This window comes from Corvus brachyrhynchos, unplaced genomic scaffold, assembly GCF_000691975.1.
Source record: "Corvus brachyrhynchos isolate BGI_N302 unplaced genomic scaffold, ASM69197v1 scaffold101, whole genome shotgun sequence".
Taxonomy (NCBI): Eukaryota; Metazoa; Chordata; class Aves; order Passeriformes; family Corvidae; genus Corvus; species Corvus brachyrhynchos.
The window spans coordinates 12,170,904-12,183,425 of NW_008237239.1; the positions used below are offsets into that span (position 1 = coordinate 12,170,904).

General features: G+C 41.5%; 1 protein-coding gene across 4 annotated transcripts in view; it reads left to right on the forward strand.

Moving 5' to 3' along the window:
- MCOLN2 (mucolipin 2) overlaps nt 1-11,338 on the forward strand; it is a 22,760-nt gene extending 11,422 nt beyond the window's left edge. For 3 of the 4 annotated variants that reach the window (XM_017729973.1, XM_008630304.2, XM_017729975.1), the window contains exons 8-14: nt 1,086-1,201; nt 2,293-2,442; nt 3,791-3,892; nt 4,017-4,139; nt 6,581-6,787; nt 7,915-8,027; nt 9,295-11,338. In XM_017729973.1, the coding sequence (XP_017585462.1) occupies nt 1,086-1,201; nt 2,293-2,442; nt 3,791-3,892; nt 4,017-4,139; nt 6,581-6,787; nt 7,915-8,027; nt 9,295-9,331 (848 nt within the window). In that variant the 3' untranslated portion in view covers nt 9,332-11,338. The remainder of the gene's footprint in view (nt 1-1,085; nt 1,202-2,292; nt 2,443-3,790; nt 3,893-4,016; nt 4,140-6,580; nt 6,788-7,914; nt 8,028-9,294) is intronic. The other variant, XM_017729976.1, reaches the window with a different exon arrangement.
- Nucleotides 11,339-12,522: the final 1,184 nt, after the last annotated feature.

Consider the following 12,522-nt stretch of genomic DNA (forward strand, 5'->3'; position numbering starts at 1 on the left):
ATTCTTATTTTTGAAAGTTGTTTTTTTTTTTTTTTGTTTTTTTTTTTTTTTTTTTTTTTGCCACTGCTGATAGATTAAATGATGTGTATGAGCAAAGTTTGGCATCTGGCAGGCATTTCTAGTGTTAAGGCTTGGTCTGACAGCTTGGGAATGTGCACTAAAGGCCCCTTAAAGGAGCAGTAGCTGTGTCAGCACTGTGCAACTGCTTCTCCCATGTGTTGACTTGCTGTAAAGGACTGTGATGGAGCAATATTTTTCAGTGTGCTATGTAGTCTCTTGATTAATAAATATGTCAAGTGGCCTCCCTTATGCCCAGGTAAAGCCAGCTTTTCTCTGATGATTCCGTGTTGTACTAACATTAAAGTGGTAATTTGTAGGATATTCTGAATAACCTCAAAGTGCCTTGGCTTGCATCTCTGTCCGGTAATTTCTTGTGGCTGTCTTTCAACTCCTTGTTGCTGAGTAGTTTATTTTGCATCTAATAACTGGATGAGGGAGCATGCGTAATTCAGTAATAAAGGTGTGCTGAAGGGCTATTGCAACAATTAAAAATGAGCACTGGCCTCTATTTCATATAGTTAAAAATGTATGTTATGGAAAAGATAGGGACAATTGATGCGAGGAAGCAAAGGAACACACCTAATTTGCATTCGTGTGATGGCTTTTAAACTTGTGGATGAAAAGAAAACAGTACAGAAAGTCCAACAAGTTTCTTATTGCAGACTAAGGTGAGAATTTTTTTTTTGATTTAATGGTGTTGATACAGACCAAATCTGCATTTCTTTTGCCTCACTTAGTTATAACACTGTGGAAGCACTGATGAACAGGTAAAAAGGAGGATACCTGTATTATACTGATTTTTGAGTTTATTTTGAAGAACTTGAACATGCTTTTCATTCTTGTGGCTTGATGTAATTCTCTGCCTAGCTGTGTTCAAGACATGCTTACAGGAAGAATATCGTTTATAACCCATCTGTTTATGGGATGAGAGTATTTGAGCACAAATTGTTACAAAATGTCACATAACTTGCATTAAAAGAGATGTGCAAAGACTAACCTTACTGCATTTCCTTGACTCTTTACAGTTCTCCAGAAAAACACTCAGTATATTCTAGTCTTTGATGGATTTGTCATATTAAGTTGCTTGGCTTCTCTCATCCTCTGCACACGCTCCATCATTCTTGCCTGGAGACTACAGAAGGTAGGCACAGTGCTCATGACCTTAATGCTTATTTGGTCTCTGCCTTATTTGCTGATGGTCTTGTGAAGGAGGACCTTTTGAAACATGGAGTATTAAACTGAGTAAATCTGTTGCGAGATGTCCCTCTCTTACTGTTATCTCCAGAAAGGAAGCGTAGGTATCTTGGTGAACTGAATTGCTAACTGAATGGGTTTTATTTCTGTTTGTGTAGTGCTGGAATAGGAAGTATTTTGTTGTATCTCTCAAAGGCAGAAGGAGGAGACATTTTTTTTCCTCAGGATTTTAGACAGAAAGACTTCTGAGTCTTTGTACTGCAAACAGGCAATGTGTCCTACACCTCCAAACCACAAATTCTTTCTTCCCTGGCTTCAGAGCAGAATTCCCATAGAGGTCTAGTCATAAATTAATGCCTCAATGAACATCCCTCAAAGCCAGCTCTAACTGGAGAAAATGTAAAGCATAGCAAATAGTCTAACTCTGGCTGGATTTTTTTGTAAGCGTGTGGCTCATGAGTTAGAAGAAGAGTCCAGGGTAGGTAGGATATGAAAACACAGATACTTGTTTATCTTGGTCAATATATCCTTTTTGTAGCTTGGAAACAAGACCAAGAGCGAGAAGGACATGATTCAACAGAGGCATTGTCAAACTGCTCTCAGAAATGGGCACATCACATTTATTCATGAGCAAAAAGAGCAAGTGAAAGCAGATGGGCAGTGTTGGGCATAGAGGTGATATTGTTTACTCTATTGGAAATGAGAGTTCTTGCCCTGTAGTTGTATTTGAGTTCTTTTTCACTTCTTTAGTTGGGTGGCCTTGCTCTGTTAGAGGTGGATAGAACCTATGGTAAAGAGGGTAACAGGCCATGGTTAGGGGGATTGGTTATGAAGTCAGGTGTTCTGTGGAAAGTTCATTTCCACTGGCCTAAATCCATCTTAATTTTTTTTCCTATTTATTTCTGTTGCTATTGAGAATTAGCTTTAAACTACTATTCCAGCAAATACTATAGGAAAAGGGGGTGTGTGAAACTTGAATATTGCCACGTTTTTCATCTAAGGTCACCTGAAACTAAATGTCTAAATGCTTGTCAATAGAGATTTGTGACTTTCTTCTTGGAGAAATACAAGCGCCGTGTTTGTTATGCTGACCGCCTGGAGTTCCTAAATGGGTGGTATGTCCTGGTAATTATCAGTGATGTGATGACAATCATTGGGTCAATCCTAAAAATGGAAATAAAAGCCAAGGTAAGATTTTCATACTTCAGCTAAAATACTAATCTTGCTACAACCATGTGTAGTGTGCTTTAACTTGGGGACAAGTGGAAGTGAGCTATAATAGTCAGTAGTCATCTGTTTGCTTTTTTTAGTCCATTTCCTAGTGCTAGTTCATCTAATAACTGCTTTCAGTCACTCTTGCCCAAAGTGTTTCAGTAAGACCATGTAATCTATTTAAACATCTTATTTTCACAGTTCTAAGACCCCTAATCCCTGGTGTGAGACCTGCAAGTTGACAGTTCCTAATGGAAGGACCCAACAATTTGAGTTGTTAGCTCTGTAAGAACTAGCAGCACATAGAGTACAGGGAAACCAGGAGTCATCCCTCTGAATGAAGCAGGGGTCTCAATGGCCCCTAATACTGCAAACACAGCTGTCTCAGCTTGCTTTCCTGGCAGGCATAGGCACAGACAGTGTCATCTGCTCATCCTTGACCTCCCTGCCTGGGCTTGCTGGAATCAATGTGCTTTGTCCAGCTGGCAGCTCTTCAGGAGGCATTTGGGGTTGCTTTGGTGGTTTTTTTTCTAGTTTGTTTTTTTTAATCTTCAATAGATGTATGTCAACAGTTCATGTGTTCACAAAACTCTGTGTTCTGGGAAAAGCAGAGTGGGTAGGGTGCTGCTCCTGCTTCATGTGTACTGAGGCTCAAAGGGCAGATCCCAGAGTGGCCTTCAGAAGAAGCACTTGGGAATTGCTGGCTGTAGGATGAGGTGGGGATTGAGGGTAGGAAAACATGAGCTAGATGGCTCTGTTGTGCTTACTGCAACCAGCTCTAGCCTTCTAAAGTGCAGGTAGATTTGGTTGTAAACTTCACTGTAGTAAAAACAATGTTCACGTTCTGAACTGCTGGCAGACAACCTGTTCAGAGATGTAAATGCATGTAAGCATGGAAAGGCTGTAGCCCCAAGGCTCACTTTTCATGTAAATGATGGCTCATATTTTTTTAAATAGTGAATGAGAGCTTCTTTGCCTAACAACAGCATACAGTAGCCTTCTTTTTAGATAAAAATTGAGTTATTCAATCTAATTTTGAAACTGTTGTATCCAAACTAAGAGCTTTTGTTCTTCCAGACTTTGCACTTTATGCAAAATTTCAAGAATATCAGCAAAGATGTACTTCATTCGCAGCACTGTCATGTTTGAATAATCTCAGTAAATACTGCAGTTCACACTGATCTGATTTTTGTGATGTAGCAACCGGCTTTCAGTACTGGACTGCCTTGCTTTGTTTGTTTGAACTGCTGGAACTTGAATGGCTGTCAAGCTGACATACCTACTGCTTTGTAACTTGACCACCTGCTCTGTTTGGATCCCTCAGAACCTCACAAGTTATGATGTCTGCAGCATTTTACTTGGAACATCAACTTTGTTTGTCTGGGTTGGAGTCATCAGATACCTGGGATATTTTCAAACCTACAATGTAAGGAGGGAATCAGATGTCTAACAACTAAAGCATATATATACACACACACATGTCAGTTTTTTTCCAGATCTCTAATTTTTTGCCTTTTTCCCCTTTTTCTTTGCTCCACTCTGACTTGTAGGTGCTCATTTTAACTATGCAGGCATCATTGCCAAAAGTGCTGAGGTTTTGTTGTTGTGCTGGGATGATCTATCTTGGCTATACTTTCTGTGGTTGGATTGTCCTGGGACCTTATCATGAAAAGGTACATCAGCAGTATCACTCCTTCTGTGGTGTAATGATGGGAATACCTCTGTGTGTGTGTATAGCTCCTAGTCAAAACAACAGAAATGTGTCTTCAATGAAAATGTCTGTTTAAAAGCGGTAATGTGAATTTGGGAGTTTCTCGTTCCATCTGTATCTCCTTCTACCTACTCCTTTTAACAAAATAACTGTTCTTGCTTTTGCTGTGCTGTGCTTGAAGTCACTGGGATCTCCAGCACCAGGCTGTGCTTGCGGTGAGGGGATGGTTTATCAGGGCCACGTGCATTGGTCTGTGTCTCTTCCGCCCTCTTCTGGCAATCCCAGCTCAATTGAGTTGAAGAGGCACTAAATAGTTCACTGTAACTTTTAATTTTTTTTTTTTTTTTTGGAATCTCCTTGGCTCTGGCTTTGTTTTTCCAAATCTTTCCCGTGCCATGTAACTTCAGTTCCTAAATTGTGATTCATAAAGGGGTGGATGAATGCTTGTCTTGTTTGCTTTGCTTCCTGTGTGGGGGCGTGTTGTGGGTTTGTTTGTTTTCTTAAGGTTTGTATCAAAGTGTGTGCCTGGTATGTCTTGTCTGAAACCTGGGTGCAGGAGTAAGGCTTTGTATATTCTAGAACACAAGCCAAGACAACCTAAAGCTTGTTTGCTTTTCCTCTTGGCAGATGCTCTATGTGACAGTTTGAACAGAGGCAGATTCCTGTTGTGACAAATTCTGAATGTCTGTTAATGACTAACAAATGTGTAATTTCTCATTCTTGATCTCTGGTTGCACACAGTGTATATGTAACAGAGACATGGTGCAGTGCTTGATTCAGCTTCTTCTGCCCCCAGAGCTCAGATTGCTCTAACTTACTTAGGTTCTCTCCTTTGAGTAATGTAGGTATTCAGTCTGCATATGTTCCAAGTTGATGACAATACATTTCTCTGTGGGATTCTGGATGCAGGGGATCCTTTGGCACACTAGAGGCTCAATTGTTTATAACAGGCACAGCATAATTACTTTTGTAACTTCCCTGCAACAAGTACGTTATCTGAGCCAAAGGAAGGGTAGTCAACAACATGCTTATCTATGAAGATGCTACCTCTTGCCTAAATATCATATATCAATGTCAAGGAAAGCAGCTGTAGCTGTGGAGGATTCCTGTTCCTGCCAGTTCCCCAGTGTCCCACGGGAAGGCAATGTGGCACTGCGCAAGGCAGGCCAGCCCAGGGCTGGCTTCCCAGGGCTCTCCAGCCTCCCGAGCCATCCTGGTAAGAAATGGAAAGAGCCTTCCCTGATGTGCAGAAACACTGGAGAGCTCATTATGCTCAAAAATACGGAAATACATCCTCTCCTATAGTCAGAGAGAGGGAGTGGGTATCCTGCATTTTGTGCTATGTCAGTCCAGGGGCCTCCAGGTGAGCAGTCCTTTGCAGGTCTTTCTCTGTCAGTGCTTAGAAGTTACCTGTGCCATGACCCCTTTCTTCCCAGAAAATGTGCTGCTGAGTTTCACAATGGCTTTAGAATTCAGTAATAATAAAATAAACCATAGGTGTAAACTGGACCTGCTGCTCCTGTGTACCAATATATTCTCCTTACAAGCATATGCCTCTTGACATCTTGTTTTGGGGCCACAACTGTGTTAGTTCATTGATAATGCACAATGTTTTAATGTGGCTATTAATTCATATTGCCCAGTAAATTATAGTTAACAAATCCAGTTATTGGGAAGGGTAGAGCAAAAGGGCAAAGTGGGCTTACCTGGTAGCTGAATAGAGTTTAGCCTCAGGACACATTCCATCTTGCAGAGATGGAGTTTGAATTTAAGAGAATGTTCTTGAAATGAAATATGATTTTTGTGCAGGGTGTGCTCGCAGCTTCATAATACAGCTGTAGCTTGTACTTACAGCTCAGAGAGGGCTTTCTGAGTGACAGATTGTTAATTCAGTTTAGATCATTTGAGTTCTGAAGGCTGTATGCTAACTCTGGCCCCTTAACACAGTATTGATTTATTACCCATAGTCCAGTAATGCTGCAGAGCTGCGAAGCAGGGGATGTGGATTGTGTTCCCAGCATACTACCACTAATTTAGTATATAGATTCTGTGAAATGACTTTAGCTGTGCTTTGGGAAATGGAATTATACTTTTCTGCAGGTCCAAAATTGCTTATAATTCAGTAACTTTCTGTGGTGGTCAGTTATTGATTGTTTTGCCTGTTGAACATCACAAATTTTATTTCTTGATAATAAATATTCTGATGTTTACACATCCTGCTTAGTTAAGATGATATTTCTACATGGTTCTATTACTGACGTGTATATTTTGGTCTGAATGTACAGGAAAGCATGGTAGCATTTGATTGCTTGGGTTGGCTTTTTTGTCTCCTTTGAATAAAACTCAAACTTTGTGTTTTGATTGATCTTCACCTTTTACTAATAATTTGTATTCATTTTCTAGTTTGAAGATCTGAACACGGTGGCTGAATGTCTGTTTTCTTTGGTCAATGGTGATGATATGTTTGCAACATTTGCTCAAATCCAGCAGAAGAGTTCACTGGTGTGGATGTTCAGCCGATTATACCTGTACTCCTTCATTAGTCTGTTTATATACATGATCCTCAGCCTTTTTATTGCACTCATTACTGACTCCTATGACACCATAAAGGTAAAGCATTTTTCTGTTACACTTCTAATCAGTTTTGTATTCATTCTTGTTAATTGCTCAACACCATACCATCTACTCTAGGTTCCAATGTGTGATGAGATTATTAAAATCTTTTCATTTAGTCTGTGAAAAAATTGGAAGGATGACTGAGTTTGCTGACATCTCAGAGACTTGCCTTTGGCAGGAGTTTGGAAAGGCTCAAGCAGATAACTCTGAAGTCATTTAGGTGTCCAGGCCTCCTTAATGTGCTGCTTGGAAATGTGTGGTTAAAAGGAAATATCTTCTGAAAGATGCACTACTTCTCACTCAGTTTAAAATTGTGCCATCCATTTCCAGTATGGACCGTCTGAAAGTGAACCTAAGTTTTCAGTAATTACCTTCTGTTCTTGACCTCAAGTGCTCTCTACCCTTCGTGTTCCTGGTAGCCTCAGTGACCAGTGGGAAGGCAATGTGGGTCACACCCTTCAGCTCTCATCTCATTCTTGTCTTGGTGTCAGAAACAGGCCAGCAGAATGAGGCTGGTCTGACATGAACTACAACTTCCAGACTAAGCAAGAGCTTCACTTTTGAAGCACCCCAAAATATAACTTAATTGTGCTCCTGAGTTTACTGGAAGGTCTGACCTGCAAAATAGTGTTTTACTGTTACTCTTCCCTCTGAGCATTTCACACAGATCAATTGAGAGCTGTTTCAGTATGCTGAACTGTTTTTTCATAGCATTTCTTCAGCATGGCAATGTTGAATAGCCACACTGGGGCCCTTCAAATCCAGCATCAGAGTTTTAGGGAAAAGGAGTTCAGGGCACTCAATGAGCACAGCAGCTCACTGTCAACAAGGGAGAATCAGTGCCATTATGGCCTGAGATCACTTGCTTGGCCTTATGGGCAACAAAAAAGACATAAGAGAATCTGTGAACAATGTGAATTTTCTGTCACTTACACTGTTGGTGGAACAAAGCAAGCTATGTAGTGTTTCTAGGATGGAAATGGTTTTTTTTCCTTCCTACAGCAATATTGAACATATGAACCAAATAGTCTGGTTTTACTGTCACACTCTAGAGGAAATTTTAGAATGTTTCATGCCCAGTAACTTCTCATGCGTTGTAAATGAAATACTTTTTCTTTCAGAAATACCAACAAAGTGGTTTTCCAGTAACAGATTTACATGAATTTCTAAAAGACCATAGTAGCGCTGGCTACAGAAAAGACAGAACTTTTCCATTCATCTGCTGCTGCAGGAGGTCAGTAGAGTGTTTTTTAATGAGTGTTTTCCTGAGAAGTACAACACTTAGCTTCTCACTGCAAAATGCTGCTTCACAAATGCTGAAGAATCCAGAATTCAGCCTGTGTAATATTTGGATGCTGTTGTTCCTCCTGTACTTTACTTCAAGTTAGATCTTTAGTCAGCTGCTGATGCAAAGGCAGCAATTTTGAGCTTAAACATGTTTTAATTCTCTTCATTCTCTTATGAAAACTACTATGCAGAAGCTGTTGGGAGGACTGTGGAGTACAACATGAAACTACCACAGGTTCTGGAGCAAACTAAGTCTCTGCTTCTTAGGATTTTGCAAGTTGTCTGTTTCTAAAAAGCTTTGCTACTAAGCTTGGAGTAGTAGCAGAAAGCGAGAGGGCGATTCAGCCTGAGGTTGGTGCTTAATCCCAAAGCTATGCTGTGTCTGAGGCAAACACTTTGAATACCATCTGCCAGAATGCTGGAAACACGCTGGTAAATGTCTTGTAGACACTGTGGCAGTGGTCCTTTTTAAGGCGGTGGTGAGAGATGAACATCTCACCTGGTGCTTGCTGCTCTGAGAGCTTATTCTTTGAATTCTGTTTCTGAAATGAAATAACACACCTCTGAGGCCCTGTTTGAGACAGGAGGGATCTTGTCACTGTCCCTAGGCAGTCCAGGATAATCCATTCATGTGCACAGAATGGCTGTGGGCACTGTGCAAGGAAGCCACGCTATGGGAGAAGGAACAGACCAAAATGTGAACACTTAATCACAGCTGGTGTAACAAAGCCTCTTTTAGCAGTAGGATAGTTGTCTACGTATGTACCAATGCTTTTGTGAAACACAGCTTTATACCCTGGCAGAGGGGAACCCCATAGCCAAAAAGGAGCATGTGAGATGATGATGGGCAGGTATCCCAGCGGTTGCTAGGGGCATGTGAAAGCCAACTAGTTAACAAGAGCTCCAGCCAGGTCCAGCTTCAGGTTTCACCTGCAAGTCATTGTGCAGAATAAGAGATTTTTGTGCCCTTGAGCATAATAAACATACACTGTAAAATGCTATGCAGTACTGAGTGCACAAGCCTGGTAGATGGAGTGAAAATCTAGAGCTTTTGCTGCTGTAGCAGTTTTTGCATCATTGTCTAGTGCAGATGTTAGAGTTGTATACTGAAATGGGAGAGCAGAGAACAGAAGGATCAAAACTCAACTTGTATGGGTAAATGCTCCTTATTGCATTTCTTGCTGAATGGAGAATTGTGAATTTTTTCTTTGCAGACAAGAGAGTGATGACAACTTGATACTTATTAATTGATGGCTGCACATTGAAATTCACCACTGATATATGCAAAGGAAGCATAGCAGTATGGAGAAGGATAATTCTCCAAATTGCAGTGGAACCCACCATCTGGATCTGCCTCATGAACAGACTAGTCTTAGCTAATTAAGCTTTTGGGGGAAGAAAACTATTAATGTGACGTCAGCTGGCTGACCAACAGGAGAGCCCAGCAGCTGTGTCTGAAGGAGAGCTGTGAAGAACTCTGTATTCTCACCTCAAGTTTCGTCATGTTAGAGAAGACTGATCCTTGAGTGTTTTCTGTAGAAGCTCTGTTTGCTGATAACCTTGTGGAGGAAGGAAAATGGTGGTGAATCAACTGTTGTTAATAAGAAAAAATTATATGAAAATAACTTTTAAAAATATCCTGTGTTAAAAAGTATTAAATAAAAGGAAGTCAAGAAGGGAGGAGTTTTTCACTTAAAGTGATGCATGCAGCCTGTCATTTCTGCTTGGCACATTTTATTTATTTGAATTAAATTTATGATAAACTAAAAAGCTGCACAAAAGTGGAAAATAATTGCTGTTCTCCCTCTTGTATATCATTTTAACACAAATCACTTATAGGTCACAGTCTTTTCTTTAACAGCTTTACTAAAAAGCAATTTGCTATCCTTTTTTTTTGGCTGTCTTTTCTGTTATACCCACAATATTGATTTGTACTGTGTCCAGATTGAACTTACTGCTTTAGCTGTAGTTAGATACTTTTTTTGCATGGTTGGAAACTTTCATGGTAAGCATTACCTGAAGACTGCTGAAAAGATTTTTTTTTTTTTTGGTGGTGCTATAGTTTTGTACTGTCATAATCCAGAGGACAAATTCAGGCAAAAACGGTGCCATGGAGCTTTGCTTCTATTTCAAGCACATGTTAATTGGAAGAAAATATGTAACAACTGAGTCTTGTAGCTGGTTTGTTCAGGTGACTTTCTAGCTGTCTTTGGGATGGTCAACTATAAAGATTGTATTTTCCCCTTGCCTCTTTATAAGCTTTTTTCGATGAGAACAGAGGACTTTGGGGAACTTAAAAGCACTTCCAGGATAGTAGTGCATAGATGTTAATCACGTACTTCTGGAAACTTTTAGGAGTGCTGACTGCTCCTGGGGTGAGTGTGCTATTATATTAGATGCTCCACTTTTGTCTCTCCCCTGTTTGCTCTCTAAAACGCCACTCTTCAGCAGATGATGTCAGTGTGTTGGCTAGGACTTGGTCTTGCTGTGTGTTAACTACTAATGGTGTTCTCTGTAAGTTCTAGCTTGTTAATGTTTCAAATGGCAAAGGCAATTCAAAATGCTGCCCTGGTATGAGTGAGATGTGTGGCAGCTTTTCCTTTTTTTTGCTGTTTTGTTCTAATCTCCTGCCTGGTGTTTACCTTCATAACAATTAAACTTTTTTTGTTGTTAATGAAAGCGAATGCCATTTTGCCTTGCTTAGGCTGCAGCTAAGTGTATAGAACAGAATTTTGGTGTCAGTATTTCGATGCATCCAGGCTCTGCACATTTTAATGCTTCTATTGCTGAAATATATTTGGGACAGAGAATATTTTTCCCATCCCAGTCTAAACAATGTGTTGCTGTGGCCTAACCTCACTACAGCGTGTGGCTGTAACTGAAATTGCTACCAATAACCAAGACTTGGTGCTCTTAGCAAAGATTTTCTGTAATTGTCTTTTCATCAAGTGTGTGATCTAGAACAGAGAATTACTGTCTTCCACTGTCGGCTTTTCTCCTAGTGTTTATCTGCAAGACTTGTTTGGGTCAATGTTAGCCTTTTGGTGTATTCTCTGGGGCCCTGGGTAATCAAAAAATCTTCTGCAGACCGCAGAATTATCAGCATAAACTGATTGCCAAGGTCCCCCTGTCTCTTACAGTGTGCTATCTACTTGGTTATGTACAAGATGCTGGAGTTTTCTGAGTTTCCTGCTATTTTACTAGTTGGCTTTCTGGAGTGCCTCTTTCTAAATCAAACAGTTCCATCATGTCTGAAAATGAATTGTGTTTGTGCTTTGTTCTTGGGGTTCCTCCCCCCTGCCATGTGGTCCTGGGAGAGGGGCCCTGGGGGGGAGGCATGGGGTTTCCCTGCCCCGGTCAGCCTCATTCCCCATTGGTTGTTTTGTGTTCCTCTGCGCGGGCAAGGACCCTCGGGTCCCGGGATTGAGCAGTTCCTCGGCAGAGCCCCGGCCATGCGGCTGGGGAAATAAACATCTCTGAAACATCTATCAAGAATCGGTCCATATGTATTTCTTTCCCACGGGCCTCCTTGTTTGATACATCATGTTACAGAATCCCCACTGTAAATGGTGGACAATGTGGGCAGAACGATCCCCCATCCCTAAAGACAGAAAATTCGTGAGTAAAAACCATTCTAGATCTCTCTCTTCTCACCTTGGTTTGGATATTCTCTCTGGACTATGGAAGAATTGTGGGAAATGGGGCTCTCTGAACCACAGAAAGAAATGTATCTAGAAGTTAAAGGAATCCTTGCACAACAAAACAAGAAAGTATTTGTTCTGGGAGATCTAGAACATTTTTTTAACTGGGTCTTCAAAAATTTCTTATATATTTCTCGAGACTTACTTTTTGATATTGATCCTCCTGGAAGTAGTCTCTGGTGTTTTTGGTACGAGATCTGGGATGAGATAAGGGATCAGACAAAACATGCACTAGTGACAGAACCTCTCTGTGGATTCCTTGTAATCAGTGAAGCTCTTCAGGAGCGTTTGTATGATCCCCTTACCCCTAGAGCAGAGGATGGCCGTAATCCCGTGGCCAAGGCCGCGCGGCCGCCATCCCAAGAACGTGTGACTGCAGCCATGCCGGCGGAGGCGCCTGTGCTGGATGTGCCTGGCCCCCGCGGGAGCGTGCGCCTTATTGCAGACCCCATCCCTGTCTCGGGGTCCTCGGCCGTGAGTGAGGGAGCGATGCTGCAGGTGCCGCGGGTGCTGTGGGCCATGTGCAGCAAAGAGGCGGCCCCCAAGAGCAGCCAGGAACCAGGGGTCAGCATGGAAGCCCGCTCCGAGCACACAGCTCAGAGAGCCCTGTAGAGCGAGAAGCGGCGGTTTCCACAGCGACATGAGAAGTCGTGCAGTGCCGAACCGAAACAGGGCTGCTCTCAAAGCAGCGTGGAGTTTGCGGAGCAGAACAACTCACAGGGCACGGAGCCAGCAGTGATG